General features: G+C 41.2%; 1 protein-coding gene across 2 annotated transcripts; it reads left to right on the top strand.

Moving 5' to 3' along the window:
- The first annotated feature begins 5,475 nt into the window (after positions 1 to 5,475).
- Positions 5,476 to 16,401, top strand: LOC117539521 (glycogenin-1-like). Of its 2 annotated transcripts, none has more exons than XM_034205724.1 (7): positions 5,476 to 5,642; positions 9,393 to 9,528; positions 9,615 to 9,789; positions 10,195 to 10,357; positions 11,397 to 11,523; positions 12,045 to 12,297; positions 14,245 to 16,401. In XM_034205724.1, exons 1-7 carry the CDS (start codon positions 5,516 to 5,518, stop codon positions 14,404 to 14,406), a joined length of 1,143 nt encoding a protein of 380 aa, XP_034061615.1. In that variant the 5' UTR covers positions 5,476 to 5,515; the 3' UTR covers positions 14,407 to 16,401. The 2 variants fall into 2 exon arrangements, with proteins under 2 accessions (XP_034061615.1, XP_034061608.1); XM_034205717.1 differs by having other exon boundaries at positions 5,513 to 5,642; positions 9,390 to 9,528.
- Positions 16,402 to 17,257: the final 856 nt, after the last annotated feature.

The raw sequence follows: 17,257 nt of genomic DNA, 5'->3' as shown, positions 1-17,257 counted from the left end.
TATCACATGACCTGGGTCACGACAAAAAAAACAAGCTCTGTCTAGCCTGGGATCCAACACTGGAACACTGGCACAGGGAACGTAATTGTCAGGAGCTCTACGATAAGTGTCCCGCTGAGGAGGATCACGCTGAAAAAAAACGCTCTTGTGTATCAGTGCAAATTCGTCTGCCAGGGTGGCAGCCTGCTGAAGGGTAGTTACTTTCTGCTCGTTCAGATAGACTACCGTACGCTCCAGTACACAGCTTTTAAACTCCTCCAACATCACCAGCTCACACACTGAAGTAATGTCATCAGCTTTACAAGCTCTACACCACCTGTCAAAGAGGACTTTCTTCTCCCTCGCGAAGTCCACATACGTCTGGCCAGGAGTTTTCTCCAGGCCGCGAAAACACTGCCTGTAGGCCTCAGGCACCAGCTCATATGCCCTGAGAACCGAACCTTTCACATTCTCATTAAACCAAACTGTCCTCGACAGAAAGAGAAGAGAAAGCCTCCTGAGCCTTGCCGACTAGCTTGCACTGTACAAGTATGGCCCAAACATCTTCTGGCCAGCGCAGAGCAGCAGCAATGCGCTCAAATGCACCAAAATAGGAAACACAGGGACCAAAGAAATATGCCTACTCACGTCGAAGGAGGCAGCAGGACCAGAGTGTGTAACAGCAGAATCACCCACCACAGCTGCTTGGAGCTCTAGCTAACACATCCGGACAGCAGTGTCTGCCTCCAACTTCCTGATCTCCAGCTCCCTCCTGAGCTGAAAATCCCTATCACGCTCCTCCTTCTCCCACTGGAGACGAGCCATACGCACTTTTACCCTGGCATCTAATTTAGACCCCGTAGGTGAGGATCCTGCCGAAAACGAGCCAAACTGAGGTATGGTGAAAAGTGTTGCCTGTTCCGTAGCACTCTGAACACCAGGAGTAACACCAATGCGGCCTCCACCATGAGATACTGCTGCTACAGCCCCGGCTACCGTGCCAGGAGATTCCACTAAAGTAGGCAGACTCAAAACCCCCTGTTCAACTAGTCCAGTTAGCAAAGTAGCCTTGAGTTCACTTTTAACAAGAGCAGAGGCGACAGAAACGTGATAGTGGTCAGCAACTAACCGCAAATCAACCTTCCTGCACCCGTCTAGCTGACCCACAGTAGGACTGGCCACAAACTGCTCCAAAACAAAAAACCATCCTTAGCAACGGCTACTTACAATTTTTTTTTATTATTATTTTTTTTTTTTACAAACTTCCCCAGATCCTGCCTACCAAACTTACCTAACTATCTTCTGGAGCATGCCGGGCTCGAGGCGACTTTAAAAAGGCAAACATCAGCGGCCGAAACCCTGAAACGCCTGCCCCCAACAGCAGTGGTGGGCCGTCAGGGCCAGCAAGGCCTTCTCTGCTGGCCTAAACATCATCAGAATATAAATTTAATTTTGATATATTTTTTCCACAAATATGTATTAAATTATTCCCCATAGTCTATTCTTTTCATTTCATAGCTTTCCTCTTGGTTGCGCTGCTTCCAGCCTCAGAACAAGATTTGGAGGGCTGGCCTTTATGTTAGAGCTTTTATCCAATCATATTTCAGCCATAATGTGTTGCCAGGGTCCAATAAATCTGCCCTTAGGCCTTCAGAATCAACAGTGCGGGCGCCTGTAGCTTAAAGTGAACGGAAACAAAACTGTGGCGTTAACCAATCAGATTTTGAGTTGGCGACAACGGGCCAGCTAGCAGGCGTACGATGACGTCAGCACGTGCACGTCTTTTGATTGGATACGCACTATTGAGAGGCAGAGCTATGTAGAGCTAGCAAACTGAACTTGAATTTGAACGAGCTAATTTGTGTAGATTTCTACAAGCTGTTTTTTTTTCAACCCACAATGGCTGAAGGAGAAGAGATCGATTTGGTCGCAGATATAATTACAACGCCATTTTCAAGACGAACTTTTCAAGAAAAGCTAGACATTGTGAGAAGAGAACGGCCAACCCCGACGCCAGCGAGCCTATCACAGCGGGGAAAAGGGTTTGTCCGCCACTTTCAAATCACTAACTACGAGCGGTACCCCTGGCTCACAGCCTCCGAGAGGCACTGCAAATTGTACTGCTGGGAATGCCTGCTATTTGCAAATGATCGATTTGGTGTTTGGAGCCACACTGGATTTGCAAACTTGAGTTGTCTAACCAAGGCAGCAACGAGACACCAAAGCACGGCTGGGCACTTACAAGCAATGGTGCTTTTGAAAACCTTTGGGGACACCCGAGTGGATCTACAGCTCAACGAACAAGTGCGACGGGAAACGGAGCTCCACAACGAAAGGGTGAACAAAAATAGGGAAATATTGAAAAGACTGATTGATTGTGTCCTGTTTTTGGGTAAACAGGAACTTTCATTTAGGGGACATGATGAAAGCACCGAGTCCAGAAACAGAGGAAACTACGTGGAGCTTCTTTCTTTGCTTGCTGAGAACAACACAGACTTGCATTACCACCTGTCCACAAACAATAATTCAGGTAGGACTGTGTCGGACATCACTGAAGGCCTAGGTGTCAAATGCACGGCCCGCCACTGCCCAACAGGGAATAAATCCCCACCCAGGATTACCTCAAAAATAAAAAAGGCAAAATAATAAAGGAGTGCCTGAAGAAAGGACTCAGTCAGCCCAGCTAGACACTACCCTATCTAAACTGAGGAAGTTTTTAACCACAATGTTTTTTTCCCCTCAAATTTAAACAGCCAATGCTACCAAACACAATATCAACGCTAAACCGCAAACAGATACTCACTGTTTGTCTCAAGATCCCGGACGAGCCCCCATTTGTCACGTTCCCTCCTAACTAGGGGTACAAAGGGAAGTAACAAAACACCAAAATAACCGGGCGAGAGAAAAAGGAGAGGAAACTGTCTACTGAAGCCACAAAATGATGTTTTAATGGACAAAAGAAAAAGGGCTCACCAGCCAACTTGCAAACTAAAATAAACAATACACGAAAAGGTAAACTGGAGCACATCTAACAATTCAAGAACACAGGCCTCACACAGAGACAGAGATATGATGCAGCCAGAGGAGAAGGAGAGCGCGACTGCAGCCTTCCTCAGGTCCTTTATAGAGGCTCTGATTGAGGATTGGGAGCACCTGGGGAGAGGCTGCACCTGGGGACAATCAGGCTGCACCTGGGGAATCAGAGGGAGAGAGAAAAAGACACACACACCCACACAAACACTACGGCATGTAACAAACACATTAAATAGATAAAGGTGTGCTCTCTCTAGATCTCTGTCTCGCTCGCTCGCTCACAGAGGCTGTGTGCTCCTCCGTGGCGATGACGGCTTGTTAAAAAAACAACAAAGAAACATATTTGTAAAGTGGGGGCGATTGAGGGCTTGCGAGATACCGGTAGCTCGTGATCGATGTGTTGGAGACCCGTGAATGCTAATGGGAGCCACAGGGGGGGCCACAGGGGGGTCAGAAGTCAGTGTTAGGGGGGCACTGGCCCCCCCTAGAACCGCCCCTGCGCGTGAGGCTAGCCCGCTGCTACTGTAAAACAGTGGCTAACTAAAAAGAGCTAATGGCTAATAACAATGTTGATAAAGCTAATTGTCATTTGCTTAAAAAAGGAAATAATAATGGCCTTGAATACTGTAATAATCAAGCATGTAACAATTGTGACACTTCAATTAATTTACTATATGAGCTTAAAGCCAAAAGATATTACTGGCATAGCATAGCATTGTTCTCATAATGTAACCCTTTCACGCATAGAGGCTACAGTGGACAGCTTTTCAAAAGGGGTTTTCTTGTACATGCATGGGTTTTGATGGCATAGTTGCACCATCAGCCATTACATAGGACCCTATTGCATCATCCCATACACTGCTACTCAGTGGAAAGTCAGTGCAAGTGCATGATAAATGTCTCTAAACCAAGATGAACGACAGAAAGCCAGATGGACCAAGTCACCTACCGATATCCTGCCAATCTTTTCATGGAAAGCGCTCCCTGCAGGTATAAAACATTTGGTGACATCAAGTAACAACTAAGGAATCATATAATTCATAAATTGTCAAAGTATTGATTTTATGTTTGCAGGAAATCATGATTATTCGCCTGGACGTCATGCATCACTGGCTATTTCAACTAAAATTCATACTGTTACTGCTACTGTTCTTCTTGAAAATACTTCATCTGCAGTATCTTTTTGGGCCTTAAATATATATACTTAAGTTATTATAATGTAATTTGAAGTTTGCACATCTTTATTTGTCATTTTTTCCAAATGTACAAGTTTTCAGTTTAGACTTTAACGCATACTGTCCTGTTAAAATCTTGTTTTTCATGCCCCAAGAGCAATAAAAACACTTCATAATTCATGCATGGAAGGGTTTTAAATGTTTCTTGAAGTAGAAATAATACTGTGCTTCTGCAAAGATAAAATAGTCATAGATATCGGTATGTCATTTTGAATAAACAAAAACAAAAAGCAACTCTCTAAAGTCTCTTTTTAACTCTTGGGAACATTAAAACATTTTATTGCACTACTTTATCATGTTTTCGACCACAAGGGAGTGCCCTTCTGGCTTGATTTTTGTTGTAATGAGTACACCAGTGAGTGCGCTCTCCCTTGTATGTTTAATATAATATTAATAGATCATCCCCACTCCCCTGCATGTCTGTCCATGTTTGATTGAGCCTTGGATGCTTAATTCAGCTGCAATGTGAAGTCTTGACCACTCAGAGGCAGTGCTGACTTAAATTTAGATCAAATAATCTTCCTGTTTTTCTTAGGGAGGTAGAGGAGTGCAGTAAAGGTAATCCTGGCGCTCTGTTGCTGCTGCATGTTGCATTAAACTTCTTAAATTAGTTGAATTCAGTCAATAAGTAGGCCGCTGCCGAAATGCACTTTTTGTATCATTGACTCATCTGTATGACTTCCTCTGGGGAAACTATGTCTCTCTGAATTTGTAATAAAAACAACAATTACTTTTCACTATAACGATAACACTTTCTGAGCTTGGTTCTTAGGAAATATAACTGGTTTACATATCATCTGAAACTAAAGTGGAAACATTCAGGACTGTAACTCCAACATAATATACATGTATTCAATTGCTGTACTTTACTACACCACAACTTTGAGTACTTCTGAAACTGAAACTACTTTCTACTTCACTATACATTTCAGAGGAATTGGTTGTTTCTTTTATATTTCACAAGATTTAACAGATAGGGCCTTCTCATTGCAGATTTAGATGATCAAAACATAGTATTTAACAAATTAAATGATGCTTGTTTTCTTGTAAATTAGAAATGATCCCCACCTTTAGTAGCTGCAACATTAATCTAATGCATCCAAGCTACCATGTAATAATATGGTATGTTCCTTTATTGCTATGCATTGCTTTTATTTTGAAGAGCATTTCTATATTTTTGCTGATGTATGACTTCAGTCTCATCATCATCGACACTACAACAGTTTTATTTCTACGCACAGGGGGGCGTGTAGATTGTCACTGGTCACATGACCCGGAAAATGTGGGGTTTAATTCCTGTGTTGGACTGCTCCCAGCTGCTAAGCCTCTGCCCTTCGCAGTACAAAGCCTCCATCGCGAACCCCAAGGCGGACTCTCCTCCTCACACCATGTCGGGTAAGATTCTCCGGGGCTCCGCGACACTCACAGCCGCTAACTGACACTGGAACCCGGCCCGTTTTCCGGGACTGGACCGGGGATGCGCATCCTGCCCGGTTCTCCCGAAATATCGCGAATTTTAGAGCAAACGCTGCAGTAAACACCTGCTGCCACGCGCATGCACTGCTGCTGGCACGCGGACATAAACGAGGCGATGAGTTGTATTATTAGTGCTGTAATGTTATATATTGCGGACATTGAAAAGGTATTTCTTTTTTTCCTTTTTTATATGATGAATTGCTGCTGCGGATTGGACCTAAGTAAAGCTGTCGACAATAAAAACGACACTTCCGGTTACAGTTTACTAGTGAAAATACAACTAATGTTGAGTAACCAAAAGCTGTAATGTAATAGTAAAGACTAGTGAAAGAAAATACAATAATTTTCTAAATTATATATTTGTAATTGTTTGTCATCTTTGCTCTATAATTTTGAATATTGCCTAACCACTACTGAAATCACTATTTGAGGGTTTAAATAATCAGATAGATTTTTTATTTAACACATAGCCATATTTCATATAACCTTAAACCTTGGTTATAAAAGATACCTCAGAGGTTGTATAAGTACTCAGATCTTGTACTTGAGTGAAAGTAGAAGTACCAGAGTATAGCCTACTCTGTTACAAGTAAAAGTCCTGCATTCATAATGTTACTCAAGTTAAAGTAGAAAAGTCTTAGCATCAAAATATACTTAAAGTACCAAAAGTAAAAGTAGTCCTTGTGCAGATTGGTCCATTTCAGAATAATATATATGATATGTTTTATAATGATTGATCATTAAAGTGTTCTCAAAGTTGGTAAAGGTGCAGCTAGTTTGAATGACTTTGTATACTGCAGGGTAGCTTGTGGATTTACTCCAGGTGGAACTAAAGTCTGATTTAACACTTTGATACTTTGATATACTTTATTAATCCCCGTGGGGAAATTGTTTCTCTGCATTTGATCCTAGTGTTAGGAGCAGTGTGCTGCCATTTTGAACGGCGCCCGGGGAGCAGTGTAGGGAACGGTGCCTTGCTCAGGGACACCTCGGTAGCACTTGGTCTTGCTGGGACTTGAACTGGTGACCTTCCAGTTGCCAAGCCAAGTCCCTATGGACTTCGCCACCACCACCCCCAACGCCCCCAACGCCCCTCTAACTTGATTAGATTTCACATCATTAATCAAAATCTGTGAAGTAACTAAAGGTATTAAATACATGTAGTGGAGTAAAAGTACACTATTTACCTCTGAATTGTAGTGGAATAGAAGTACAAAGTAGCATAACATGGAAATACTCAAGTAAAGTAGAAGTACCTCAAATTTGAACTTAAACACAGTAGTTGAGTAAAGGTACTTATAGTTACTTTACACCACTTGATACTTGCAGATGTAAAAGCAGGAGAATACATGTGTCAGTACTGTCACTTAAAGTATCTCAATCATATCTTTAATTTCTTTAACATCACCAACATTTATTATAACTAATATGATCATTGAACTAGATCTGATGTTGAGTTAAACTCAGAGAGTGGAAGTGTAGATTTTGAACCCGCCTGTCAGGTTGTGGGAAGGTGGAAATGATGTAGGCCCGCATTGCATCACCAACATTGATGATTTCTCCATTGACATTTTAGCCGATTAGCTAATCAAGACAGAACAGCAGCAGTATGCAGCTTCATATCTTCAGCACACTAGGCTACTATGAGTGAAATAGATTTTAACTGATCGAATCACTCACAAGAAAGCAGATAATCTAATCTCCCTAAATGTTGCACTATTCCTTTAAAGTGACCCCTGCGTTGTTACACAATCAGCTATGAAATAAAAAAACTTAATTTAAGAAAAAAAACCCTGTGTGTTTAAATGATTAGCTGATACATTAAATAGTCTACCATCAAGAAAGTCATCTGCAATCATTTTACTGTCATTTATCATCAGTAAGTCAAACTGGTTGTAGTATAAACACTACATTTGGAATTTACATTCAACATTATTTCAATTAAATGTATTGATGTTACTGCAACTTATGTTAGTAAATGCAATATTTATTATATATTTTGAGTAGTTGGTCGAATCAAACAAGCAATTTAAGGAAGAATGATTTAGCTTTGGGAAAATGCTTACTAATATAAAAATAAAAATACTTTTAACAATTAAACCCATATCTCACTTTTGGTTTTATTTTGTAAAGTATACCCTTTAACTTCCTGGGTTAAAGTGAGGTCCTTAAAGTAACTTGACATGTTGTTTCTCAGTGCGGACGTGCGCCACAGTGCGTGGCCTTGAGGTTTTAGTTTTTTTTACATTACAAATAAAAGGCTCTGGTGTCACACCTATTATTATTATTATTATTATTAAGACATCCCTAAAAAAAGTATAATTAGGAAAATAAACGGTTTGCTCTACTAAAGGATGTATAACAGTAACTATACAGCCAGAAAGAGAGTACTACATTAGCATCATATTAAGATTATATATATAAGTTTATACATACAGGAAACAATGTGAATGTCCTTAAATAAAACTTACCATTCAATCTCTAAGCGCACAGTAATACATTTGACACATAAAATAGAATATACTGGATATAAATGTCCCATATTGTTAGTTAAATACTACATTGTATTTTTTATTGGTGCACTCATGCTAGATAACAATATTTCTAACAATTTAAACAAACAATATCTTACTTAAAAATATCTGTCCTTGTGATTTTAAAAGGCATCAGACCCAGTAGGTCATATGGCTTTCCTGTAGGTAGCCTCAGACGACTCTGTGGGAACTCGACATGTTTCCTGTTTGGCCTGGTACTCTTTTGATAGTTTATAGTTCCTCGAAACAGACCCTAGCAACCGTGCGTCTCAGATTAGGTTTCCCGGAAGCCCCCGACTGCAAACACATTCAGCTTGATGAATACTACACTATCTGCTGGCTCTGGACCAACTCTCAGCAGAAACACAGAGTGCCCCCTGTTGTTCTTAATTTATGCATGGGGGACACATCAGACACTGGACTTCATACAATAGGCCAGACGAAGGAATTCATTAGGACAGAATGAGACAGTGAGTGTCACGGTTCATGTTTGTTCTGGACGAAAAAGCGGAGAAAAGAGCGTTGATTTCACGCAGTTTGCTGTCAAATTAGGAGACAGAGGCACTGATGGTTTGAGCAGAAAGTCTGTGGTGGAAAGTAAACAACATTTAGCTTTCTACTATTCCTGTCTGAGGGAAGTTGACCTACTTTAATACCAAGTTGAAATGCTCAAAGCTCGCTGCAACAGTCCTGTGTGAACAACACAGACATTATCTTTCGAGGTTATAAAAACAGAGACATTTCTAACTTAACTTAACAATAACGTTTGGCTGTATTCCCCTTGACCTCTCTTATGGGAGAAGATGTTATAAATAGTCTGCTGTGGAATTGAGTGGTTTTAATGCTTTTGCAAACCATCCAGGAATGTTTTCCCTTATGAAATTCACGAGTTATGAGGCCGTTGTAAACCCATATTTTCACCCAAAATGCCAAACAACCTTTTACTGATTACTGAGGTTGCTGTTCTGCAATATATGATCACATTCGGCACCTTGATAATCCGAATAAACTGCATTTCCTAGAAGATATCATTTGCATAACTGAACTTTACTTAAAAATAATCCATGAGAGTGGTTAGTAGTTATTCCTTTAAAGTCATTCTGATAAAGGTGTGTGTGTGTGTGTGTCCAAGCAGACCAAGCTTTTGTGACGCTGGCCACAACAGATAACTACGCCAAAGGAGCGATGGTTCTCGGCCAGTCGTTACGAAACCACAACACAACCAAGAAGCTGGTCGCTCTCATAGGGCCGCATGTTGCAGAACCTTGCAGGTAACACACACACACGGCTGAAGTTTGGTGAAAAATTGTCTAATGGCAATATCCGACTGACACAAATCTCACCTTCTGTGGTGTAGAGATGTACTAGGAACCATTTTTGATGAGGTGCGTGTGGTGGACGTCTTGGACTCGGGCGATGCGGCTCATCTGTCCCTGATGAAACGTCCGGACCTGGGAGTCACGTTCACAAAACTGCACTGCTGGACCCTCACACACTACAGCAAGTGTGTGTTCATGGACGCAGACACAATGGTGAGAAAATAAAGCTGACAGAGAGTGTACAGAAGAAGCAACAACAAATTAAATAGTCTTCAATGTGATTCTGACTTTTTTTCAGATCCTAACAAGACAAGAATTAAGGAAACATAAATTACAATCACTAAGGACAATGTTTTCAAGACTCTTTAAGATAGATTTGACGTAGAATTAACTTTTGCATTTAATTTTAATATTGACTAGTGTACAAAAGAGTGCTTCAGTCTTTATTACATCAAGGGACCATTTAATATCCAATTCACGGCACACTGATATATCTGATATCCTTGCAGTCATATAATCTTTCAGCTGCATGACAACTGCCATCAAGTTTAAACACCTGTCCCAGACTTCTGCATTTTCTGTGTAAATATTGATGAATGAAACTCCTCATATTTGCAGGTGCTGTCAAATATAGATGAACTCTTCGAGAGAGAGGAGTTATCAGCAGCGCCGGATCCCGGTTGGCCAGATTGTTTCAACTCCGGGGTGTTTGTCTTCACACCGTCCAATGAGACGCACGAGAAGCTGATCACGTTCTGCAGTGAAAACGGCAGCTTCGACGGTGAGTGTTTCTTTTTCCGTTGCTAAAAGTGCACACGAGAACATAATCTGAAGAGACTAGAGGAATGCATTCAAGTGTAAGCAATGTGAAGGATAACTCTCTAGTGAAAGACTCTTGGACTGCAACAGTATCTCTGAGCAGGGATGACAGGCTGGACAGAGCTTATTTGAAGAGTATATTACTTTATTCCATTGGTGAGGACCTGAGTCTATTTGACATAAATAACTCGTGGCTTCCCTTGGACTTGGCCTTCTGACTTATAAATAGTTGATAGTTTGTTTCGAGCCCGATGTTTAAATCTCTGTCATTTCGATTCTTTCAATCGAGTTGCAGGAGAGAACCTTAAAGCCCAACGAGTTACGTTACTGAGTTAGAAGCATACAAGATCTACATGGTGAACAACAAATTGTAGTAATGAAAAATTGCACTAGATTGGGTGAATAACCTAAACTTGCATAGGACAGAAAACTCCCAGTTTAGGACTTGTCAGCCTTGATTTGGGCCATGAGTGCAAAGACTTGAAACGTACCAAACTCTGATATATTCCAGTTTTTATAAGCCCTAGTTTTATTTTGGCAGTGTAAACATGAACCAGTTAACTGCATGCGTTTCCTCAACCATTTGTAATGAGAAAAGCATTTGTTTCTAAAGAATGCATAAAATGTTCCCGCAACTTCTCTTTCTCTTCCCACACAAACGTATAGTATGTCCTCATTTCAATCTGACCTGGTGTGACCTTGTCCTCTCATTGCCTCCTCCCCTCTGTTTGTCTGCATTCAACTCTGTTACATAGATCAGCCATCTGTAACATAGATCTGCCATCCTCTCAAGGCTTTGTCAGCATTCCTTTTCTATTTGCACAAGTCGGAAAAGACACATTGTTTGGGAATGAGTGTGGCAGGTTGACCATTCAGGAATTCACTATAGTTTGTCTGAATGTGTTTCTGCAACCACAGAAGACAAATCCGATCAAATAAGCTGTCTTTGAACTCAAGCAGAAACATTTTAAATGCATTTGTGTGTGTCTTCATGTCTGCAGGGGGAGATCAGGGGGTCCTCAACAGTTACTTTAACACCTGGGCGACGAAAGATATTTCCAAACACCTTCCCTTCATTTACAACCTCAGCAGTATCTCCATCTACTCCTACCTGCCAGCTTTCAAACAGTCAGTACACACACACACACAGAACATTTCCATACATTCATGTGCAGCCTTGTGTAACTTCAGGGTGCTTTTTGTGTTATGAGGCTTAAAGCTTATCCAAGGTCAGTTCAAAGGTTGTGTGTGTGTGTGTGTGTGTGTGTGTGTGTGTGTGTGTGTGTGTGTGTGTGTGTGTGTGTGTGTGTGTGTGTGTGTGTGTGTGTGTGTGTGTGTGTGTGTGTGTGTGTGTGTGTGTGTGTGTGTGTGTGTGTGTGTGTGTGTGTGTGTGTGTGTGTGTGTGTGTGTGTGTGTGTGTGTGTGTGTGTGTGTGTGTGTGTGTGTGTGTGTGTGTGTGTGTGTGTGTGTGTGTGTGGTGTGTGTGTGTGTGTGTGTGTGTGTGTCCTTTCTGTTAAAATCTGTACTGCATGTTTCTTTCTCTTAGACAAAGTTTGAATAGGTTTGCAGTCACAAAATGAAGTTTCACAAAACTAAGACTCTTTCATCCCTGCCGTCTAAAATAAACAATGCCTGTTATGTTTTCACAGGTACGGCCATGACGCCAAGGTGGTACACTTTCTGGGAAAGGTGAAGCCCTGGAGCTACTCCTATGACAACCAGAGGGGCGAGGTCAGAGGTCACTCCCTGCCTCCTGACCAGTGCCAACTGCACCCAGACTACCTGCTCCTGTGGTGGCAGCTGTACGCCAAATCAGTGCAGCCGTTACTGCAGCATGCCTACGGAGACTCTGCGTTCACGAGCGGCTTCGTGGAGGGCAGCGAGGAGATACGTGATGTTCAAGTGTGTGAGAAAGCCAGAGATGGCAAAAGCACACACATCCTTTACTTTAAGTAGCAGTACAGATACTCGTGTTTGAAAATACTCTGGTAAAAGTAGAAGTACTGACTAAACTTCTTTACTCAAGTAAAAGTAGCGAAGTATGGGCTTCAGTAAAAAGTACCCATAACTAGCAGCTGTTTTAAAGAGTACCTGACCTCCCTTTATATTAATAGAACAATAATGTCATTGTTAGCTAATGAATGTTTCCATGCTGAACAACGGCAACATGACAACGTTTCCATTGGTCCCTCTTCTTTAGAGAAGACCAGGAAATGATGGATACACGGATCGTGTTCAAATCAATAGGCACGCAATGACTCTAAAGAATAATGATCACGCACCAAACACACATTCAAACTAAAGGAACCAGCCTTTAGAAGTAGAAAGTACAGATATTTGTGTTCAAAATGTAAGAAGTAAAAAGTCGTTAGAAAAATAAGTAGTGGAGTAAAGTACTGATACCAGAAAAATATACTTAAGTACAGTAACGAAGTATTTGTACTCCAGAGAGAGCGATCGGTCGTAGGCTGTGGGGGCTGAATGTTTCCAAACCTAGGAGCATTCTGGCTGTGATTGCGTGTTTCGCCTGTTGCATAATTATGACTGTGGTGAAACCTGTTATTACTAAGTGAAGTCTGCTTTCTCTGGCGCATCTTCAAAATGTGCAAATCTATCATTCAATGTTCCAATCACCAAGGGCCACATGATGACGCCTCTTTAACTGGAGCTTAAAATGAAAACACTGGCTACTTGTGGTTGCGACAAAAGCAAGAAAAAGTGGATTTGTTCCACATTCCTCAGCACCGATCTGTTGCCAAAAGTCCCGTTTGTTGCTACTGGTGTTTAAAGGCCTCTCGGTTGAGGCGTGAATGAATAAATAGCTCGCTGTTGTCGATGAAACATGCAGGATGCTCGGTCTCTAGCAAATATTCACGACTTCACTGAGGAGCAGGAAGTTACCAGGCGGTCTGTCGTAACAAGGGCGGCAGTAAAAAAGTTTCCTGAAACTGACTGTTTGAATCTTGTGTCACACCGACAAGTTTATACCAGCCCATCGTGGGAAAGTCCTTGAGTCTAACAGTGGCTTTGGCTGTGTGTTTTAGTGTTTAAATAAAGGTCTTTACACTTGATTTAAGCCAGGCCAAGAGTGGTAAATACGGAATAACGGCGCAATAAGTCAGTTTACCAAAAAAAGGCATCAATATTAAGCAACGTGACTGAAGCTGAGGGAAAATCTGTGTCATTACTCATATTACAGATTCATGTCATTGTGAAGTTTACTAACATTAGCCACCATGTTACCGGTCATAATAGACCAGTTGGGGCTGAAGCAGCAAGTGTATAAGGGAGGTTTTGTTGTTTCTATCAACATGTGCACATAGTCAAGATTTTAAGTCCACCTCTATTTAAAAATGGGTTTTAGAGAGTACTCATTTATCTGCTAAGGTGGCAAAAGTTTCTGTGTGTTCAGAGTTGAGGAAGTGTACTGTTTACCAATATGTTACTTGCAGGAGTTAAAGTGTCTCCAGTGCACATACACTTTTGAAACTAATTGGATTTCTAGGTGGAGGAGTAAGTCAGTAATATCCAGGATTTGTTTAAATAGTTGAACTTTGTTGTGGACTCTTTTCTCCCTATGTAATGTCCATTATATATTGGTATTGATCTACTGAAAGCCAGATGTTATGTACGCTTTTATCATCTGAGAAATTCCACTCTTATCTTAGAGTGTTGTCAAAGGTCTTGTTTGTACTTCGAGCGCCCTGACGAAACGCCTCCATGAACTGATTATGGTTAGAAAACAGCGGTCAGTTGAGCTGACTTCACTAAGTGTTGGGAAACCTGTCCTTATAGAGTATTGCTGCAGTCCTGTTGAATTAAATCATTCATTCTCTGTCCGTCACGCAGGGAGAGCTTCACCAGGATGTGAGAGAGCACCCGGCACCTCCACCCCCCCCAAAGCTTTCATCAAATGAGAGGAAGCAGCGTTGGGAAGCGGGCCAGATCGACTACATGGGTGACGACTCCTTCGCCAACATCGAACGAAAGCTTGACTCCTTCCTGAAGTAGGGCACCGGGGATGGAGCACGACGGACAGAGAGAGTGTGGGTGAAGATGTAAGCACTGCTCGGCCAATCACAGGGGCTCGAAGGGCAGGTGATGAATGTCTGTGTGCAACATCCAGCCTCACTCTCTGCATCCTGTCAGTGTGTGTGAAATGTGAAGATTCCCATGCACTTCCACCATTCATTCTTCCCTCAAAAATAAGTCTGATATTTCAGGAAACTTGCTCAGCCGCTTTCTCGCAGAGAGCTAGATGAGAAGATTGATACCACTTGCATGTTTAGATGCTAATTATTAAAGGTCACCTATTGTGCAACATCCACTTCTTCATGTCTTTTCTACATCAACATGTGTCCCCTCTGTGTAAAGAGATTCTGGAAGTTTCAGGAACAAAGATTCTCTCTCTTTTTGTCCTGACCCAGTTATATAAAAACCTGTCTGAAAATGAGCTGATCAGATTTTGGCCACTTTATGATGTCATAACGATGTTTTGGCTTGGTAACCATTAGCCAATCAGCAACCAAGGTGATTGGCTAATGGTGCAATGATCTGTTTGGTGTTTGGAGCCAAACACTTCAGAGACATGTTTTGTATCTGAGACCTGTCATATATTGAAAAACAGTATACAAGGGGACCTTTAAGCTAATGCTAGGAACCGGCTTCATCTGTGGGCTCAGCACTGTGTGAGTGACTTCATTAACTATATCACTCTGTATTCAAACCTTAACGGAGAAAGAAACTGAATTGTTTCTTAAGAATCCCACAGATATATTTGTCTACACGGCAACAAGAAGACTTTTATTGCACATTTTGCACATACTTCAACTTCTTATGTTTCTCTAAATGTGTGTAAATGTGTTTTATTCTAAAATTGCACAACTGTTGCAAAACAAAATGTCTCCCCGGGATGAATACATGAACCTAAAAAACGTTATCAATCACTACCACGTTGCATTATGTTGGATTGATCCGGCATAACAGTTATTATTCGGTTTATCAAACTATATATATATATATATCAGGCTGAAATCAAAGCAGAAAACATCCGTGTTCCCATCGTGGTATATTCTTCTCATCCAATTTATGCAAAGCGAATAATCGTAAGCGTGAATCTGGTAATGGATTCACAGTCTGTCTTCCTAACCTGTGGGAACGTTAGCAATAGCAGAAACAAAGAAAAAAAAATTGCAGACAGAGCCTACTGTTGAAGGGAATGTTGATGATTTTGAACTCCTTTCTTGCAATAAGTCTCTTTATCTAACCCACTTTGAAGCAGATATGCAGCAACTGGCTCCCCCTTTCCCCCAAATCATGTCAATCTCGCTTCAATCCGACAGAGTTCACCTCACCAGAGTACATCTTATTCTGAGCCTCTGACACTCACCAGCTCCCTGTGTCGTCAGCTTTGTATCGTCTGGTTGTGTATTTAAAAAAAGTCCAGTTGTGTTGCATGGCAGCTCAGTAATGAAGTACTTCCACACACATCCTTCAGGGATAGTTTCGTATTTATTTGTGTGGGATTTAACAATAGTGCGCTCCCCAGACATCTGTGTTATATCCTCGGCAGACCCCTCGTCGGTATCTCATGGCCCATTGTAACCACTTCCTGCCTGTAGTGTTGCCAGCTGCCTTCTGCCACTGTTTACAAAACCTAATTTACTATAACTGCTGCTAGTAGCACAACACATGTGCAGAGTCCCTCATTTCCTGTTACTGAAACCTCCTTACTTCACTCCAGCTGTGTGCCCTCGAAGAAACCAATCCCAGAAGCTCCGCACATTAATAACATTAAACTCCTACAGGAAGCTGGCAAGGTTGAGATAAAAATCAAAATGTGATTTTTTTCCAAGCTTGTCAACCTGGTAAATCCCCAATATGCATGAGTGTGGACGCGGAACACATCGTAGTAAAAGCAGATCTGTCCTGTTCCCCATCCAGTAACTGTACATCCCTGTTCAAGCGCTAATAAAGAACTGATGGAGAATCACATTTTATCCATAACTCCTGTCACAAGTGTCTTTTTTCATAACCTATAGAATATTGAATACATTTAGAGAACTGCAGGAATGACTGAAACCAGGATTTCTGCCCTTTAGGTTCCTTCCTCTCGAAGTCAGTGGATTTTTGGTTTGATACATAAAGTTATAGTCAATGGCTAACAAGCTTAGTGTTCAGACCGGTTCAGACATGAAATACGTTAGTAAATACCTCACAAACATTTTTTTTAGGCTTTTATGTGTCCTATAAAACGCTGTTGGGAACGAGGTGTTTAATGAGATTTCATAGTGTGGGAAAATCAAATGTCATCACGCTAAAACTGTCAAAAACTGTGGTGTCATTTTATATGAAATCAGCTTTTTACTTCTGCCAATTTCACTCATGCTAACAATCATAATTATTAATTTGGGAATATTCTCTTGCTGGAATAAACGTGTAAGTATTATGAACTTTTATTCAATGCAATTATCCACAATCTATTCGATATCTTGATGTTTTTGTCGAGAGAGCTGGAGTTGGCTCACAAAAAATGGTTCACAAAATTTGTCGAGATTTGTTCTTCTTTATATGCCATCTTTATATCGCTTGTTTGGTTCCTTAACCCTTAGATGCATAAGTGGGTCTTTCTTTGACCCGGTGAGGTGGTTTTCTTGAAGTATCTTTGTAATTAAAAATGTTTTGTATCATTTCATATTCCAGCTATTCCTCAAAAAACATGTTTTGGATATCATGCCATTCACATTTTAAATTTACATTTTAAGAAATTGTAGTTTTTGTATTTCTACCCCAAGCTTCCACAAAGTGGGTCAAAAATGACCCGCATGCATTTCCTATGGGATCCTCTGGGAACCTTTGATTA

This window comes from Gymnodraco acuticeps, unplaced genomic scaffold (genome assembly GCF_902827175.1).
Source record: "Gymnodraco acuticeps unplaced genomic scaffold, fGymAcu1.1, whole genome shotgun sequence".
In the NCBI taxonomy this organism is placed as follows: Eukaryota; Metazoa; Chordata; class Actinopteri; order Perciformes; family Bathydraconidae; genus Gymnodraco; species Gymnodraco acuticeps.
The sequence above is the reverse complement of the archived record's forward strand: the minus strand, read 5'-3'. Positions and strand labels throughout refer to the sequence as shown.